This window comes from Idiotropiscis lumnitzeri, chromosome 9 (genome assembly GCF_059441095.1).
Source record: "Idiotropiscis lumnitzeri isolate Australia: NSW breed Sydney's pygmy pipehorse chromosome 9, RoL_Ilum_1.0, whole genome shotgun sequence".
Lineage (NCBI taxonomy): Eukaryota > Metazoa > Chordata > Actinopteri > Syngnathiformes > Syngnathidae > Idiotropiscis > Idiotropiscis lumnitzeri.
Window position 1 is genome coordinate 16498993 of NC_142399.1, and position 16875 is coordinate 16515867.

At 39.9% G+C, this 16875-nt stretch overlaps 1 protein-coding gene across 2 annotated transcripts in view; it reads left to right on the top strand.

The window, feature by feature from the left end:
* Window positions 1–12767, top strand: part of ttc7a (tetratricopeptide repeat domain 7A) — a 45894-nt gene extending 33127 nt beyond the window's left edge. For both annotated transcript variants that reach the window (XM_088305339.1, XM_088305340.1), the window contains exon 21: window positions 11852–12767. In XM_088305339.1, the coding sequence (XP_088161465.1) occupies window positions 11852–12070 (219 nt within the window). In that variant the 3' untranslated portion in view covers window positions 12071–12767. The remainder of the gene's footprint in view (window positions 1–11851) is intronic.
* Window positions 12768–16875: the final 4108 nt, after the last annotated feature.

A 16875-nucleotide genomic window follows, 5' to 3' on the forward strand; every position in this document is an offset into this window, starting at 1 on the left:
TGCGATTTGTACTGCCTGCATTGGCCAGAGTTCTGAATTGACTGTTGTTGACTGAAGACATGGATGTGGGTTATTAAAAGATGAATATGAGAATATGTTGATGTCTTCAACATTCCAGCTTTTATTAGCAGGTATCCAAAACGGAGACGATAGCATTGTTTATTAACAACAGACCTAATTCTTCAGTGAGCAGAAGTACTGAAAATCAGACATACAACAGATGAACGTGAAATTGACATTTAGTTGCACATCCTTTGTTTTCAATAACTGCTTCAAACCTTTGAACCACTGATATTACCAAACCTTTACTTTCTTCTTTTAACTTTCTGTTTCTTGACATTTACCACAGCCTCTTTCAGTTGTTGTTTGTTGTGGGTGGTTACTCCATTTAGTCTCTTCCTTAGCTTGTACAATGCATGAAACTATCGAGTTTTGATCTTTCGCGAATCTAGTCCATTTGAAAAATGTCCTACTCTTATAAATCTTCACTGGCAAAATTGAAATTGGAAACTCATTCAGACAACCAGCATTGTTGACTAACCTCATTAAGGGCATACAATATCCTACTCTGACAGACCACAATCATTTGTATTAGTGAAATCTATTTTCACATGCAATGAGCAGCTTTTGTAACATGAAAGGGAAAATCAGGCATCTGAGAAAAAAAATCTGAAATTCTACAATTAGGCCAGTAATGCTGTGCTGCATAATGAGATGTTGCATAACAATATGACCCAAAAAAAAATGAAGGGGCTGTTTTTAACTGCACACATTGTCAACACTCCCACTTCGCAAGTATTCCCCACGCATTTGCATTCAGCGTATGCATGACAATTAATAGATATTCATCTTCTACTTCTAGTAATAGTGATGATAATGATTTGCAGAGGAGAACACAGTTTATCCTCACTTTTTGAGTGGCTTTTTGCAGTTGAGGGAACTGCTTTCTACCTTCTGGTGATCTCCTCATACAGATCATGAATGATGTGTTCATCTCAGATTATTTTCGCAGATTCTGTCAGTGGCCAAGGTAAATTGTAGGTTCAAGCTTTTTGATTAGCAGATGCCACTTTTTACAGTAAGTCCTCGAGTTACGACGTACTGGACCAACGACAGCATCGTTTGACATTTTAGGTTCACACAGCTAGCCAATGCAACCCAGATCTTATTTTTTTGCGACCAATTTTGTTTTTTCCAAAGCCAACTATTGTCCTAGATTGGATACATATGTTGTTGTTTTTTTTAATGTAACCGCAGCCAAATAACCAGATCTGCATGTGTCAGTCATTGACGTCATCCGGAGCCCAAAATGCACTCCTTGTGGGTGGCCGATTTACACCAAAATTCAGGTAAATTGAGGACTTCTTCTATTGTTTTATGGACCAGTTCTAAATAGAACGGATGAGCACCATATTCTGAAAACGAAAGACTGCTAACACTTGCATATTACTGAATCTTAATTACCATTGCGACATTTGCCAAGAATTTAAGGGGAGGGGGAGTTAAGGGTTGATGCCTAACATTGAGTATACGAGATTTAAGTTTCAATTTAGTTTAAAAACTACAATAAGAACACCTATACTCCAAATATTTTGAAAAAAAACTCAAATTAATACTACAATTTGTATTAAAAAAAACCAAACTAAAATGAAACATTTTCTACAGAATAAAAATGTATGAAAATGAACAAACCTGCTGTAAAAAAAAAAAATTAAAATAAATAAAAAGTCAAAATGAAATAAAAACTTACTGTAAATACTATAACACTAATTGAACCCTGTGTCCCAGAAGCCTCTTTCTGAGACACAACTGTGAAGGAAAACATTAAATTGAAAGGAGTAGTAAAATTAACTCTACATCTGGATTACAAAGATTCACCAAATCCGATGACGTTCACTTCTGTTCAGGTGAGATAGGGAAAAGCTACCCTCAATGATAAGCAGGCCTACATTTACAGTACACTATGTCTGTCTTTCTCGATTTGACACGAATAATGTCATATAAATAAATAAATGCTTGGAAAACTATGTTAGACATTTTCTGCTTAGATAACTGTCAATGTTCATAGTAACATGGAATATAATACCACACACATTTCTATCACTAACTGGGATTGTTTATTAGCATATTGATAATTCATATCTAATGTTGCTAAGAATATTGATTTATAACTTGACGTCCGTGGACGTAACAAGAGGCATGGCAGGTGCAATATACCGATTGAGATCATTTTTCAATCCCAGATGCTTTGTTTAGGTCTTAAAATGTGTCCAGGGAAATCTGGACATCTGTTCATCCCATGACTGACAGATGAGACACAAGCTAAGGCAGCCAAAAAGGTGCATGCGGCTCTGAACGAGTCGACACTTTAACGTATGCTGACGGGTGTTCTGTGGACTATGAGTGTGTATAATGCCATTTTTGATGAATCTGTTCTTTTTGTGGACTCCTACTCAGACTCAGAATATGGGTTACATTCGTCCTAATTACCACATCATCAAGTGGTGATTTTTGTAATGCCAAAAAAGCTTTGAAAGTACCTCTAATTTATATACAAAGAATGACAAATTACATACAAATGGTGACTTTGTCCTTCCCGATCATTTGGACTACCCACTTTCTCTCCCTCTGTCTTGTTTTCCCTCCCACCCAAACACACTTCCGTTATAAAGATCCTCTCCCGCCCACTCCCCAACAGTCCCTCTCTCTCCGTCTGCCTTCCAAATTATCCATGATTAACCACTGCCCCTGTGACTTTTGAACTCTCTGTTATCCTCTCGAAGGGACTGGCAAGGGATGTTCCTGAAATCCAGAGACTTGTGCCCACTCGACACATTCACCCACTCACACATTGCCAGTCGTCTCCATAGTTACCATAGATGTGTTGGCTGATACCTCTTTGACTTAAGCACTGACTGGCTTTCTTGTGACCACATAAGGCTTGTGTGTTTGCTCTGATTACGCACTTCAATGTGCGTGTGTGTGTGTGTGTGTGCGTGTACACTGAAATGTAGTTGTGTAGTCGTGTCTCTTCCATATTTGGCCTGTACTAAAGCCAATCCCTAGAGGTGAAATGTTGAAACGAAGCCAGCTGGCAGTGTCCCACTCTGTAACTCTCACAGGGCAGATGTGCTCTTTGTGAACATGTGTGTGTGTGTGCGCGTGTGTGTAGTCTCGTGTTGTTGTGGGCACTATTAAACAAAAGAGCTACTACAATGTATCCCTTCATATTTTAGATTAGATCCTAGACATACTAATGGTGTGCTAAATGGATTCATCTTTGCTTTTTTGCCTGCTAAGTGGGACAGCATGTGTGACATTTCACTTGGAGATCTTCCCATATTTCTGGCTTGCATCAGCCTGCAAGAATACAACCCACTGTGGCAGGTTTTCTCAGTGGCTCAAGCTCCCTGCATGTATTTTTATACTGTATGTGCCGCTGACACTTTATGTGCCAGTGGCCCATTTATTCTGCTCTGCCTTGAGGGGGATTCTGATTTTTCTTGGTTGATGTTCTTGAGGTATTATTTTCTACAAAAGTACATTCTGTTCTGTACATTCCTTGAATATCCAACTCGGGGTTATTAGGGATAGAAAGAAAATGTTACATTCCAACAGTTGCTTGCTTAATGACGCGAACATGATTTGTGGGTAGAAATTTCCCTTTCAGCTTAATTAAACAAGATCAGTCATATACAAATTCTGAATTGAAAACATTGTTTCAAGCAATGATTTTCCAAATCATCATTCAAATGTGTGCTTTGCAGCTCTAAGGTGCTAGGATAGAAACTAGGATTAGACTATTCTGACATGGTCTTAAATGAGCAGTAATCTAAATCTAACTGATCACCCGTGGAAGGGTCCGAAAAATGCAATCTGGAAAGATACCCTTTGAACCTGAAACTAGTGCATTATTTGTAGTTAGCTCACAAAGAGTGGGCCAAAATACTTGTCAGAAGGTGTCCTTGAGAGCCAAACAAATCATTAAATTGCATTAATTTGTGCACCAAAGGTTTAAATCAAGGGTACTGTCGTTTTAATAAAGACCCAAAAGGAATGCGAATTCTTAAGCAACACGTTTAAGAAATTCAATTTGGTATATAATTTATAAAGTCACCATTTGTATGACGGATTAAGTGTGGGACAGGTTGAAAAAAAAACACAAGTGGTTAATTTTACTTGGATAAAATTCTCAGCATTTATGGTGTTGGTTATCATCCATCACAAAACTATTTGCACTAATTCTCGATTTTAAAATACTTTTAATTTAATTATTTATTGATATTTCGCCTCAGGTTTTGTGTCTTTTGTTCTAAATGTATGATTCTTTCCAAGAATTGGATATGAGAGGAAAACGTTTTTATTGAGGGATTGATTGACTGCAGTTTATTTCAAATGTGGAACCATCAAACAAGCACAGAAAAAAAGTGTGATATTAATATTACAAATAAAAATAACTTGCACAGTACTGCTTGCCCAAAAGGAGCAACATATTCAGCCACATATTTCGGAGCACCATGATGCTTGCATGGAAATCAAATCCCCCAACATTCATAAATGGCCAGATTTCTCGACGTTCATCACCTGGTGGAGAATGAATGGGACAATCCTGTTGTACTTCAGCTCCATTGTCTTTTTTTTTCAGAGATAATGAGGATCTTCTCCTGCTCGATAGTGCAAACATACCATTGTGAAATACCGCTTTCATTAGTCCCGAGGATATTTTCAAAGAGATCGAACCTATCTTCATGTCAATCAAGCGTAATCTCGGCATGTGAATTTTGCAGTCTTTGACTGAGAGGGATTGGCACTAGGGCAGCGACCAAGCATGCCATTTAAGATCGTTCTAGAGCAATTTGTAGGGCTGCATGACAATCCTTCATTATCTTTGTACCAACTTGAGCATGTACCTCATGTTCCTCTACCATCTTTGCACTTGAGTGATGACTCCCAACATTCGTACATTGCCACTAGCTTTCAGCCATTTTCATAGGACTTGCAAATTTCAAACAAAATAATCCACCAAATTCTTATACTGTAAATAACACTCAATATAATTCAGAAATGAATCACAAAAATTCATTTTAAACTCAGTATTTTCAAAAAGTGAATTGCATTTCGATATCCGGTGTTTATAATATTTATTAGCAGTGCAGCACCAGTCATGACCACATGTTTCTGCCGTGATCAAATGGTGATTCATGGGACTGGTCAGCTACTGGCATTTCTGGATCCATGAGGGTGTGGCTGTGAGGGGTAAAAAAAAATCGAGTGTGTGCATGTGTGTGTGTGTGTGTGCGTACTCCTGGTTCGAGTTTTAGTCCAAGCCCTTGCAGTAGCCCACAGGCTAAACTGAAGCACATTTTCACTTTTTATGTCTTGTCAAGCCTTGCATTTGTGTCTGCAACTGGATGACGTATGCAATGTGGCACGAGTTTTAAACATTCTGGTGGTATAGCTGATCCCAACACGGAGCCCAACCGCACAACTTGTGGTGGTATGTAATGAATCTGACCCACTCCCAACATCCTCCACATTTCATTTCCCTGTGTGCATAGTGGCACCTGCTCTGAGTCAGCCACACACGCTCTACTTGGCCTCCTCTCCTACAGAAGCATATTCATACACGTGCATGCAAAATCTCAAGAACAGGGGTTTGTGCTCATTGAATTAATTTTTTCCTAATTATCAAATGGCCCCATCTTTCTCTCCTCTCCTTGTGCTCGGGGGTGGTTGTCAGCTGATTGGATCATGCGAATACATTATTTATAACACTTCTTGCCATTTTATGGGATTGCCTAGCAACCCGGGAAATGTATTCTATTGAGTAAGACCTCTGATAAGCAGAGAGGAGGCAGCGGAAGAGATTCAGAGAGAAAAATGAATCAGGGGCACAAACATTAGGGCAATTGGGAGCTGACTGTTGCCTTTGTTGCTACGTACGACTCATGCAGCTGTTTGCCATTCGTCTGCCTTTTTCATGGTTCAGGTTTAGCTAACTTTAGCAATTACTTGTTTGCCGACATGTACTCATTGTATCATATGAAAGTATATCCAATAACTATGTTTTAGATATCTGGTTCACTGAATGATTGATGATGTCATGCTTTAGGCCGTTATAAGGCAATTATTGAAATTAAATTAAACTTCAAGTAATTTTTGTAAGTCGATATACAGTACAGTAATTATTTAAATCAAATATACTTTTGTATCAATGCATGCAACGTTAACATCTTTATAATCACATTTATTTATTGCCTGTGAGGAAAAAAACTAAAACAAAATGAATGAAAATGTTACTAGCCTTACTGTAAAATGTGCCTGGTCCATTTGGGACTCCATGGCCTGCAATTGGACTTTTTGCAAATTCTACTTGACCGTAAAAGTTTGTTAGTTCATATTTTTCTGTAGGCGAAGTAGAAAACAGCAAATATTTTCCTGTTTTACCTGATGATATAGAAAGATACCTAATAGAGTCAATTTTGATGCAGGTGAATGGCAATGGCAAGGATCTGAACCAAAAACCTAAATGGGATTGTCTAACAACTGGGTCAGACCAAGTCCCAAATGACAAGTCTTGTGGGGGTTTTCCAGTTTCATCTGGCTGTTACCTTCTGAAAATGATTCAAGCAGATGGACAATTTGTCACTCTTCCGGAAGGGGCCAGAATAAAATCAGACACCAAAAACGGATAACTCAGATGGAATGTGGAAAAAAACTGCAAAAAACCCCAAAACAAAACCAAAAAAAAAAAGAAATTTACAACAGCAAAAAATGACGCTCGTACAAAAAAAAATACACGAGGTCAACCAAAAACACTCGCAAAGGGCGAGGATAAAAAAAATAATTAATTAAAAATTAATTCCCACAAAAAAAAACCCAAAAAAAAGCCAAATGCGCCCGAAAATAAAACAGAGACTAATCGTTGACTAAACGAGGAATACTTACAAGTGAAATACAAAACGAGATACGACAAAGTCATGAGCAAGGTGAAGGAATTATCCGACACTGGTTGTTGGCTTGACAGTCCCTCTATACAGGGCTAATTGTGATGCATAGCAGGTGCGGGCGGCTCTGGAGGGAGGACCTTCCACTCCAGCTGAAACTGAAAACAAAACAGAGGCATGACACGACCAGAAAAGATTCCGAAATACTAACCCTGTAGTATGACGTGCAAAATGTTGCTAATATGGTGTCGACCGATCAGTCCATCACTACTCAAGTCAACAAATTGCTAATTATATGTTTTTGGCATCTCGCCTTCCAGTTGGCCAGTTTACAATGAACTATCCACTTTTTTTTTTTTTGCTTCCCATTCTGTCAAATTATGTCTCTATATAACACTGGTCTGTTGCGCAGCCCTTTTAGTGCACCAGCCAAAACAGTTTTCTGTTCTGTTTTCTAGTTTAGTTCCATCCATCCTCAGCCTTGAATATTTCCACAAGTCCTCCACTGTCAACATGACTGACACTGGCGTTATTCATTATTCAGTATTTAGTTATCTGCATTCATCAAAGAGCAGTAGAAGATGGTTGATTCATTGATTTCTCCTGGGAACTGATCTATAAAACCAGATTGCTTTTTGAAATAGGTCCGGACAGGTTTAGATTTTTTTTTCTCTTTAATGGATGTAATCATCATTTAAAAATGCATTTTATATTTACTTGGGTTGTCTTTGTAAGATATTAAAATTGGATTGATGAGCCGAAACATGTAAATATATGATGTATATTATCTCATTCATTGCCATTGACGAGTATAGTCGTCAAATAGTACATTTCCTTTATCTGGGCTGGTCGTGAATGAGTTATAGATAGATATATGATAAATATAGGCAGAGGGCAATTCCGTAACAAAATGCTATCAGGGATTTCTGTTGGTCTAATTGTATTGTATTTTTATTCACGCCAGGAAAGGAAATATGCTTAACTTTGTGGTTTATTACTGTATGAGCAGCTTTTCCATACAATTTGAAAGCGGAATGGAAAGACAACTAGCTTGCTTTAGTAGCTACTAACACTCAGCTTGGCTCAACTCACTTCACTTGTGCTTTAATGAGACACAAACCTGCTCCATCAAGCTTGTTGCGATCGGCTGAAAGACAACTGGAGACAGATGGCTTGGAGCAGTTCAAGCTAAATCAACTGATCGCAGTTTTATTTTCAATGATGCCAGAAGCAGACCCAATGTTCTTCATCTCATTTTTGTTGTGCGTTCCAATCTGTTCACTCTCTGTCTGCTTCCCACTTTTATTGAGCTGATTTTGGAGTTGAAAATGCAGTTTTTCCATGACCGCTGCCTTGTTAATTGCTGTCTACACTGTAAAAAATGGGGTGTGATATTTACTTGAAAACAATCTAGTAAAACCTTTCACTCAGACATTCTAAGTACATTTTACAAGAAGAGGTTTTTGAGTAAATTTCACAAGTTTATTGAATTAAACAAAAGTCAGTCGATGAAAGTTAGCTTTTATTTTTTTACACAAGGTTACTCAATATGATTGAGTATTAAACCGACAACCTTGAGATTTGGAGACGGCTGCTCTACATCGGAGTCATGGCACTGTGACTTGGGGGGGGAGTATATTGCTAGAATCTCCAACAGGAGGCCAAAAACGGTCGTTTTGGAGGTAGGATTGCGAGGTTTGCGCCTGACACCAATAATACACTAATAGACTGTAGCAGTAGCATGACTCTGGTGTCGAGTGGCTGTCCCCAACCTTAATGGTAGTGATGGGTAAATGAAGCTTCAAATCAGCTTCATGAACCAGTTGTAGTTGTTTTGGACTCCAGTAGATGGCAGTCTCTGTTCAACATTGGGCTGAAAGCACACTGACTTGCCATTTTCTAAACCCTTTATCTAAAACAACAGTGCCATCTACAGGACTCAAAAATACAACAACTGGTTCATAAAGCATATTTGAAGCTTCATTTTTCCATCACTACTTAATGGTAAGTGGCCCGCGCCCGGTGGTTGGGGACCACCACTCTAGAGGGGTCTCCTTGATCTCTGAAATGTATTTCAACAATTGGTAGAAGATATTTTTCAATTGTTTCATTTTCTGACAGTAAAATGAGAGCAATTGACAGATTTCCTGAACTGCTCTCCAAAATATTATATATTATACATTAAAAAAAAATAAATTCCCGTGCAGCATGGTAGTTTATTGGTTAGCACAACTGCCTTATTGTTATTGGGCCCTATTTTCATATCCAGCATGAATCTTGCGCAAAGTGCAGTCTAAATGCGCGCATGGGTGGCGTTGTCTTTCTTCTGGCATTTTTTGTAGACCAGTGCAGTTAGAAATGTGTATTTGCGCCGTTGTGGGATTGAACTCAGCAGACTTGATTCATGGCCAATCGAAGAGGCTCCCCTCATTCCCTTAAAATTTCGCGTAGGAAGCATAACGGACCTTGCAGGAATCCTTCAAATTATTCTTATTCTTCTTATTATCCATCAATCCATTATATAACCCGTCTATCATCTTTTACATATTTTTAAAAGCCCCCCTGTAACGCGGCCCAACTGTTGTGTTTGTTTTTGCCACACAGACTCACAATAGGGGGTGTAAGGCGGTCTCCAAGTGCCTTTTTGCAGTAGTCAGCTTTTGCATCATCAGCAAGTGGAGATCGTGTTGCAGTTCCTTATAAATGTACTTTGCACGGGTCTATCTCCTGCTTGCGCTCCAGCGTGTCAGTTTGCGCTTCCGCCATGCAGTTTGTGCACCGCTGCTGCACTTCATTTAAATAGAATGAGAGGAGTCACTTATATTGACTGTGTTCACACCCACAACGGCGCAAATGCCTACTTCCACCTGCTCGTGTATATGAAAATGCCAAAATAAAGAAAACGCCACCCATGCGCACATTACGGCTGCACTTAGCACTAGACTTGCACTGAGTACAAAAATAGGGCCCATAGCATTAAAACTCTTTTTCACCTTCTCAGTTGTCTGGATATTTTGTGCGGGGCTAAAACTAGACCTGATGACGACACCAAGACACTGGCATGAGTTGCCTCTCCCCCACTACTGAGCGCACACATTTCATCTGTGGCTATCTATTGCAGTTGCGAGTTACTATGTAATAAAACCTTGGCCCATATCTAGCACCCATCTAGCTTTTCCTGCAAGCCCAAAAAATGCCTCAGTTTTTTTCAGATTTGCCAACATGCAAAACATGCATTTCCTCCAGAGAATTAAATCCCATCCTAATCCGGGAAAATGATGAGAACATTAGTTCATTATGAAATTAACTTTAATGTACTGCTAAAGTTGCATGTACATGTACATCCCGTGACAGCGCTTTCTCCATAAACAACAGTTTTTCTTCTAAGCAGGGGCAAGGAAAGGGAAAAAAACAACTGAAGGTAGAAACTGGATGTGCACGCTCTCATTGAAAGTGTGATGATGTGAATTTCATCCCAATTAATCTGGGTCTTGTGAGCAGGGAGGCTGCATAACAAGATACGTCTGTCTGACTGCGCACGTGTAACGTAAATGCTAAAGTAAAGGGAAGTCATTATGTCATTGACTATGCGTTTTGTGTGTGCCGTGAAACTGGTGGTGTTTTGTTTTGGGGTTTTTTGCAATCAGTTGAATTTTATACCTCTTGCTAGGTTGTCAAATTCTGGAAGCAGACAAATACCATAAATATCTTATTTCTTTAAAATCCCAAAACAATTCACTGGAAACTTTAATGAAATGTAGTGAATGGGATTTAATTTTTTTTTTTTTAATCTGGATAAATGCATGGAATTTTTATGCTTGTCTGGGATCACTCATATATCTCAAGGTTCATTTGTGTTTTTTTTTCTTTCTTTCAAGTGACATGCAAATTATGTATGGTTATTATAGCATTAATAAAACAAGAAATTAGCCTGTAATATGAAAAAAACCCATCCCATCTTAATTTGGGCAATAAGATAGATAGTACCCTAGACTGGTTGCCAGCCAATCAAATTAGTTTCCACACGTGTAGCAGTGTGGCATTGTAGTAGTGGTGAAGGAGAGGCTGCAGCATATCACGCTTTGAAGAACTTTAAAGGGGAAGTCAACCCCAAACAAATCTTAACAATAATGTTCTATGCACCTTCACTAGTCTAAACCCGGCATTCTGATTTATTGTGTTTGTGGGATATGTGTAATGCAGCAAAATTCATCCGTTTTTAGATCACCTGTTTTGTGAAGCTATCTAGTTATCTGAGCCCTGAGCAACTGAGATGTAATTTTAAGTCGACAGCAAGTGGCAAAATGACCGCCCCCTGAGATGGATCAAAACAGGTGGATTTTACTGCTTAACTCAATAATGTAAAATTCCCAAAATATAATCTTAATGCCATGGTTCGACTAGTGGTTCTGCATTTTTTTTTTTTGCATCTTTCAAATACCCCTCGCAGTCCATGCATGGGAAACCAACTGGCATGTCTCCAGCAACTGTTTTTCCATTCCCAGCAGGTCCTGAACTCTCCAATTTCCAAGTCCACAGCCTTGTGAAGTGCAAGACTTTTTTTGTCATTATCATCTTTAAGGTTGATAGTGGTATCCGTTACAAAAACTGCATTGAAAACTCTCCCTCTGCAAAGGTTATAAAGCTCAGTTTGGACCGACATTTTTAGATAGGTATTCATGTAACAATGTGTTGTTTTACTTTACTGCGGTCTAGAATGTTTTCTACTTTGACAAAGTCAATTTAAATTGAGTATTATTGACGTCAGATATTTTAGACTATTTTAATATAGTTCTTGAGCTTGTTATATCGTGTGATTGGTCATAGTGGTGTTGGTCAATGAATATGTTGATTAAGCAAAATAGTGAAAGATGTGTAGCATCGTTTTGCAATTGTGTGTGCAGGGTCGGCTGCTGGTGAAGACAGGGCGTGCAAACCTCGGGGAGAAGGTCCTCCGCGATGCAGTTCAGGTCCACTGTACGTCCCACAGAGCGTGGAGTGGACTGGGAGAGGCGCTGCAGTCCCTGGGATCCAGTCAGGCCCCAGACTGCTTCCTCACAGCTCTGGAGCTGGAAGCTTCCTGTCCCATCCGACCTTTCACCATCATCCCCAGGGAGCTATGAGGAACCTGGACATGATTGTATGTTTGGGTCCACCAAATCGATTGACAGATTCCACTTCGGTGCAGTCATATGGGTCTGCATCAAAGTTGTTGTTTCCATCGGGAGACCAAAACTTTGACACAAAAGCTCAGCAAGAAAGAAGTTATTAGTGACATTCTCTCTTTTGACAAATATAAATGAAGGTTTGGCTTTCAATGAAAATAATTAACAGGAATTCAATTATTTCTAGGAATTGGCCTCTTGAGAATATACACAGCATCCAAATATGCAATTCTTAAAGTCCTCTCGATGTGGGGAGCATCAATATAGAAAATTGTTGTATTGTATTGTATAAAATTAAGCCTACAGACTTATTGTGATGCATCCGTTTCCTATTAAGCGTGATAAGAGATGGAATTGTCCTCATTGTAGCAATTTGGTCATACATAAAAGGAAGATGATCTGAATACATTTGGAGGCAGAATGTGCGTTGCTGTGTAGCATACTTACTGTACAGTATGTAGCAAAGCTTAGACATCAATTTTGTATAGGTTGGCAGGCACAACAGGAGCTCATATTCATCTTTATTTTAGCCTCTGATGTATCTTTGATGATTATGTTGATTGGTGTATCTTTCATATGCACACAAATTCATCCTCATATATTTTTCAGCTGACCCGTTCAGTTTATCAACATGTCATTAAAGCGCATGTTCATATATGTGCCGTAATCATCTGGCATGGTTGGGTTAGTGTGAAAGAAAAGACAAATATTCTGTTCACAATGACTATGTGGTGGGTTATTTATTTATTTATTTTTGGAGGGGGGGGGGATTCACATCCTGCCTTAATCCTCCCCATTATAAATAATAACAGCTTTTAAAATCACTGCCGGATGCTGCGTCTTCACCTGCCTTGTCAGTTGTGACTAATGGGCATCACTTCCCCTCCGAGTGTCTAACCGCATTAATGTGAACACCGGGACTTGCCTACTGGCTTATGTAACACTGCCAGCACAGTTTTCTGCCTCTGAACGTCCCCCACCTCCCTCTCTTGCGCTCTCTCCAGGCTAGCCTGATGTGATGTGGCTTGGTTGCCTAGCAGCCACCCCCCTTGTTTGAGTTACTGGGGAAAGCGGAGAGATATCTGGTCTTCTTAACAACACACTCGCATGCGGACATACAAGAGCACAGCAAGGAGCATGTGATGGCAGCATTGTGATTTTCACAGGCTTATCAGTGTGCGTTTGATTTGTTTGCCTGCTGTTACCATGCGAGGTACGATGCAGCTGCAATCAATGGCTTAGCCGGGTGTCAATTGATTTGTCATAAGCGGAGGGTACATGTCTTTGTTCTGAGGAAACACCCATTTCCGAAAACCATATCTTCCCTTTTAACACAGCTAGAATTCCTCCTTCATTATTATGTCCTTTAAAAAAATGAAACAAAAAACTATTTCACCACCCACACTCTTCCAGCATGAAAAAAAATCTCGCTTATCAATACTCCCTTGACGCAACCCTTATTATTATTATTACCCTTATTTCTTTTTCTGCTGTCTGCAGAAAATCTATTTTTACTTCTTCCTTCCTTGCTCAGTAGCCAGATCTCCCTTGTTTCCAGCCTTCCTCTCATTAGTACTGTGTGACACCCACACTGGGGCATTGGGAGATGAATGGTCTATCCCTGTGGGGAAAGGAGTGAAATATTACAAGTTGGGTTGCATGCATGCATGAACATGGACATGCAGCCACACACACAGTGGCCCAGAGAGCATGCACTTATTCTAGTGGGTATGCACACACACTGTCTTGACAGCCCTTGTAAAAGGAGACAAGATTAATGGAGGAAGCAGCCCACTGTTAAGCTTCTCAGAATGTCATCAAGCGAATGCAGCAATTCAAACTGACACACACACACACATCACCTTATGTACTACTGTGCACCTGGGTTCAATGATCAGGACACAAGTAATTAGAGAGGGGTAACTCTGGGTATGCACTGTTCAACATGCTATTTTTAAACAATATTCTGAAATAAAAAAAGAAACAATGCAAGTGTTCCTCTTCTTAATTCAAAGGGCCCAATTTCGTGCCTAGTGCAAGTCAAGCGCAAGTGCGGTCTAACTATGCGCATGCGCGGAGTTTTCTTTCTTTTGGTATTTTCTGAGACTTTGCACAGGGTAGAATTGGGCCTAAAAGGGTGTTTGCAATTGGCATGAAACGCAGGCGACTTCCAGATAATCCATAAAAATCAGGGCTGTCAAAGCACACACATGCTTGATATTGCGGAAGCAGAAATATACACACTGGTTTCTGTGCATGATTGGTGAGTGCAAAGTGTGTTTAGACTGGTTGAAGTGCAAGATCTCCTTTTGCGCATGATGCAGTCATGACATGGGTAATTGGACCCACAAACTCCCATGCCACGCAGTCAGGGACTTGCTCTAAAACTATTTTTAAGATGATAATGATAGTAATTCATTCGATCAATTCATCCATCCATCCCTTATTTGTCACTCACCCTCACACAGAGGGGCAAATTAGAGTGTCCAATCAACCTGCCATGCATGTTCTTCGAATGTGGGAGGAAACCGGAGTACCCGAGGAAACCTACGCACGTACGGGAAGAACATGCTAACTCCACCCAGGAAGGCTGGAGCCGAAATCGATCCTAAGGCCTCTGCATTGAGAGGCCATCGTGCGAACCCATCATCCACCGTGCCACCTCAATGAATTAATTTCTATAATAATTGAGAGGTATGGTCCCACTCTGTTGTCATACAATTGTGGTCAAACGTTTACATACGCTTGTAAAGAACAAAGTCTTATGGTGCTCCTGAGTTTCCAGTTACTTCTACAACTCTGATTTTTTTCTGATAGAGAGATTGGAATAGATTCTTCTTGACTTTATTATGGGTTAACAGAAAAAGTGACCAAATCTGCTGGGTAAAAATATGCATACAGCAACCTAATATTTGCACCTTTGCCATTTTCATTTCAATAGGTGCTTTTGGTAGAAATCGTCAAGCTTCTTACAAGATTTTAGTTGAATGACTTGTTTCTTCAGTATTGTCTACATCAGGGGTGTCAAGATCCAGTCACGGAGGGCCGCTTTCCTGCCTGATTTCAAGCTCTGATGACGCCTGATAAGAGATGGAAAACATGTAGGGCCCTCCTGGTCTACATGTTCTGAATGGCATTTAAGGCAGGACTTTGGGAAGGCCATTCCAAAACCTTAATTCAAGCCTGATTGAGCCATTCCATGACACTTTTGATGTGTGTTTGAGGTCATTATCCTATTCTGTATAAAGCACCAATTCCAGTGGCATCAAAACAGCCCCACAGCATAATACTACCACCACCGTGCTTGACAGGTGGCCGAGTGTTCTCGGGGTTAAAGGCCTCACCTTTTCTCCTCCAAACATATTGCTGGGCATTGAGGCCAGCCAGCTAAATTGTTGTCTCGTCTGACCACAGAACTGAAGAAGGTCTTATCTTTGTCCATGTGGCTTCCTTCGAGCACCACAGCCTCTCAGTCTGTGGCAATGCAAAACATGTTTGACTGTGGACGCTGACACTGTGTTCCGAAACCTTCTAATTTTTGGCAGATCTGCTTTTCGATGGTTTGCTCTTGACTCTTCACCCTCCTCATCAATTTTCTCTCAGCAGCAGGTCATTTTCTAACTGATCCTGGCAGTAACATAACAGTTCCATGCACTTTAAACTTGCAAACAATTGTCTATTATAACCCAAATCTCAACCCAATAGAGTATGGTTTCCACTTACTGAAGACTAAAGCGAAGACGCAAGACCCGCAAAACACTTTTCAACTGAATGTGTGCAACATTTCATTTGCAAGGGTTTCTCACACAAGAAATACAGAGGCCTGAAAAGGGATCTCCAAGGAAGAAAATCAAAATGTGGTGTCAATGGGTTTGGGCACTCTTTAACTGCAATGATTTAAAATTCTATTTGTTTGGCCTTGGGTCTATGTTTATGAGGCCCAGTTTAGCTATACGTATTCAAGTTCAATATAGATCATTGTTTTCTTATTTGAAAGGACACTATATATCATGTGTTCCGCGTATAAAGTAACTCAATGCTTGTAAACGTCAGTAGCCACACAGGATTAAATAACAATTGACAGCCGTAAAAATCAGGGCCACATCGTGTGTGGATGTGAGCTGGTATTCAGGTCACTGTTGTGTTTATGTGGATGTTTTGCTAACTCTTATGGATAGCATCGGCGCAACAGTGAATGTGCGGGTTCCCAAAAAGGAAACTATAAGTCCAAACCAAGATTTGGAGTCATTATTGGTTATGATGAGTGACTTATCAGTTTTCGGTCTATTGAGTAATTGCAGAACTACTGCTATGATAATATAAAACTTACGACAACATAATGTACTTTGATACAGACTGTGCTTTATTTAGTGTGCCACCAGGGTTTATGGTGGACCTATTTAATGATAAAACGATTATTTTTATCTAACAAAATGAATTAAATTGTTTCAGATGACTTCTAACGCTGCCTAACAATGAAGCCCTTTGTTTGGTTCAAGTTACCAATGGGCCTAATCAAAGTGTCATTTGTTGCTGTTCTGTCCGCCTCGGCCATCAGCTGACTCATCTCGCTACACGAAGGGGGGAATTTGACCTGGACCTGAAAGGAGCTTAAAGTTTGGGCAATTCTGAACAAACATATTTTAACGGAACCTCAACATCTAAAAATCTAATTATCTGAACCGCTTCTCATCACGAGGGTCGCAGGGGTGCTGGAGCCTAGCCCAGCTGTCTTCGGGCAGTAGGCAGGGTACACCCTGAAC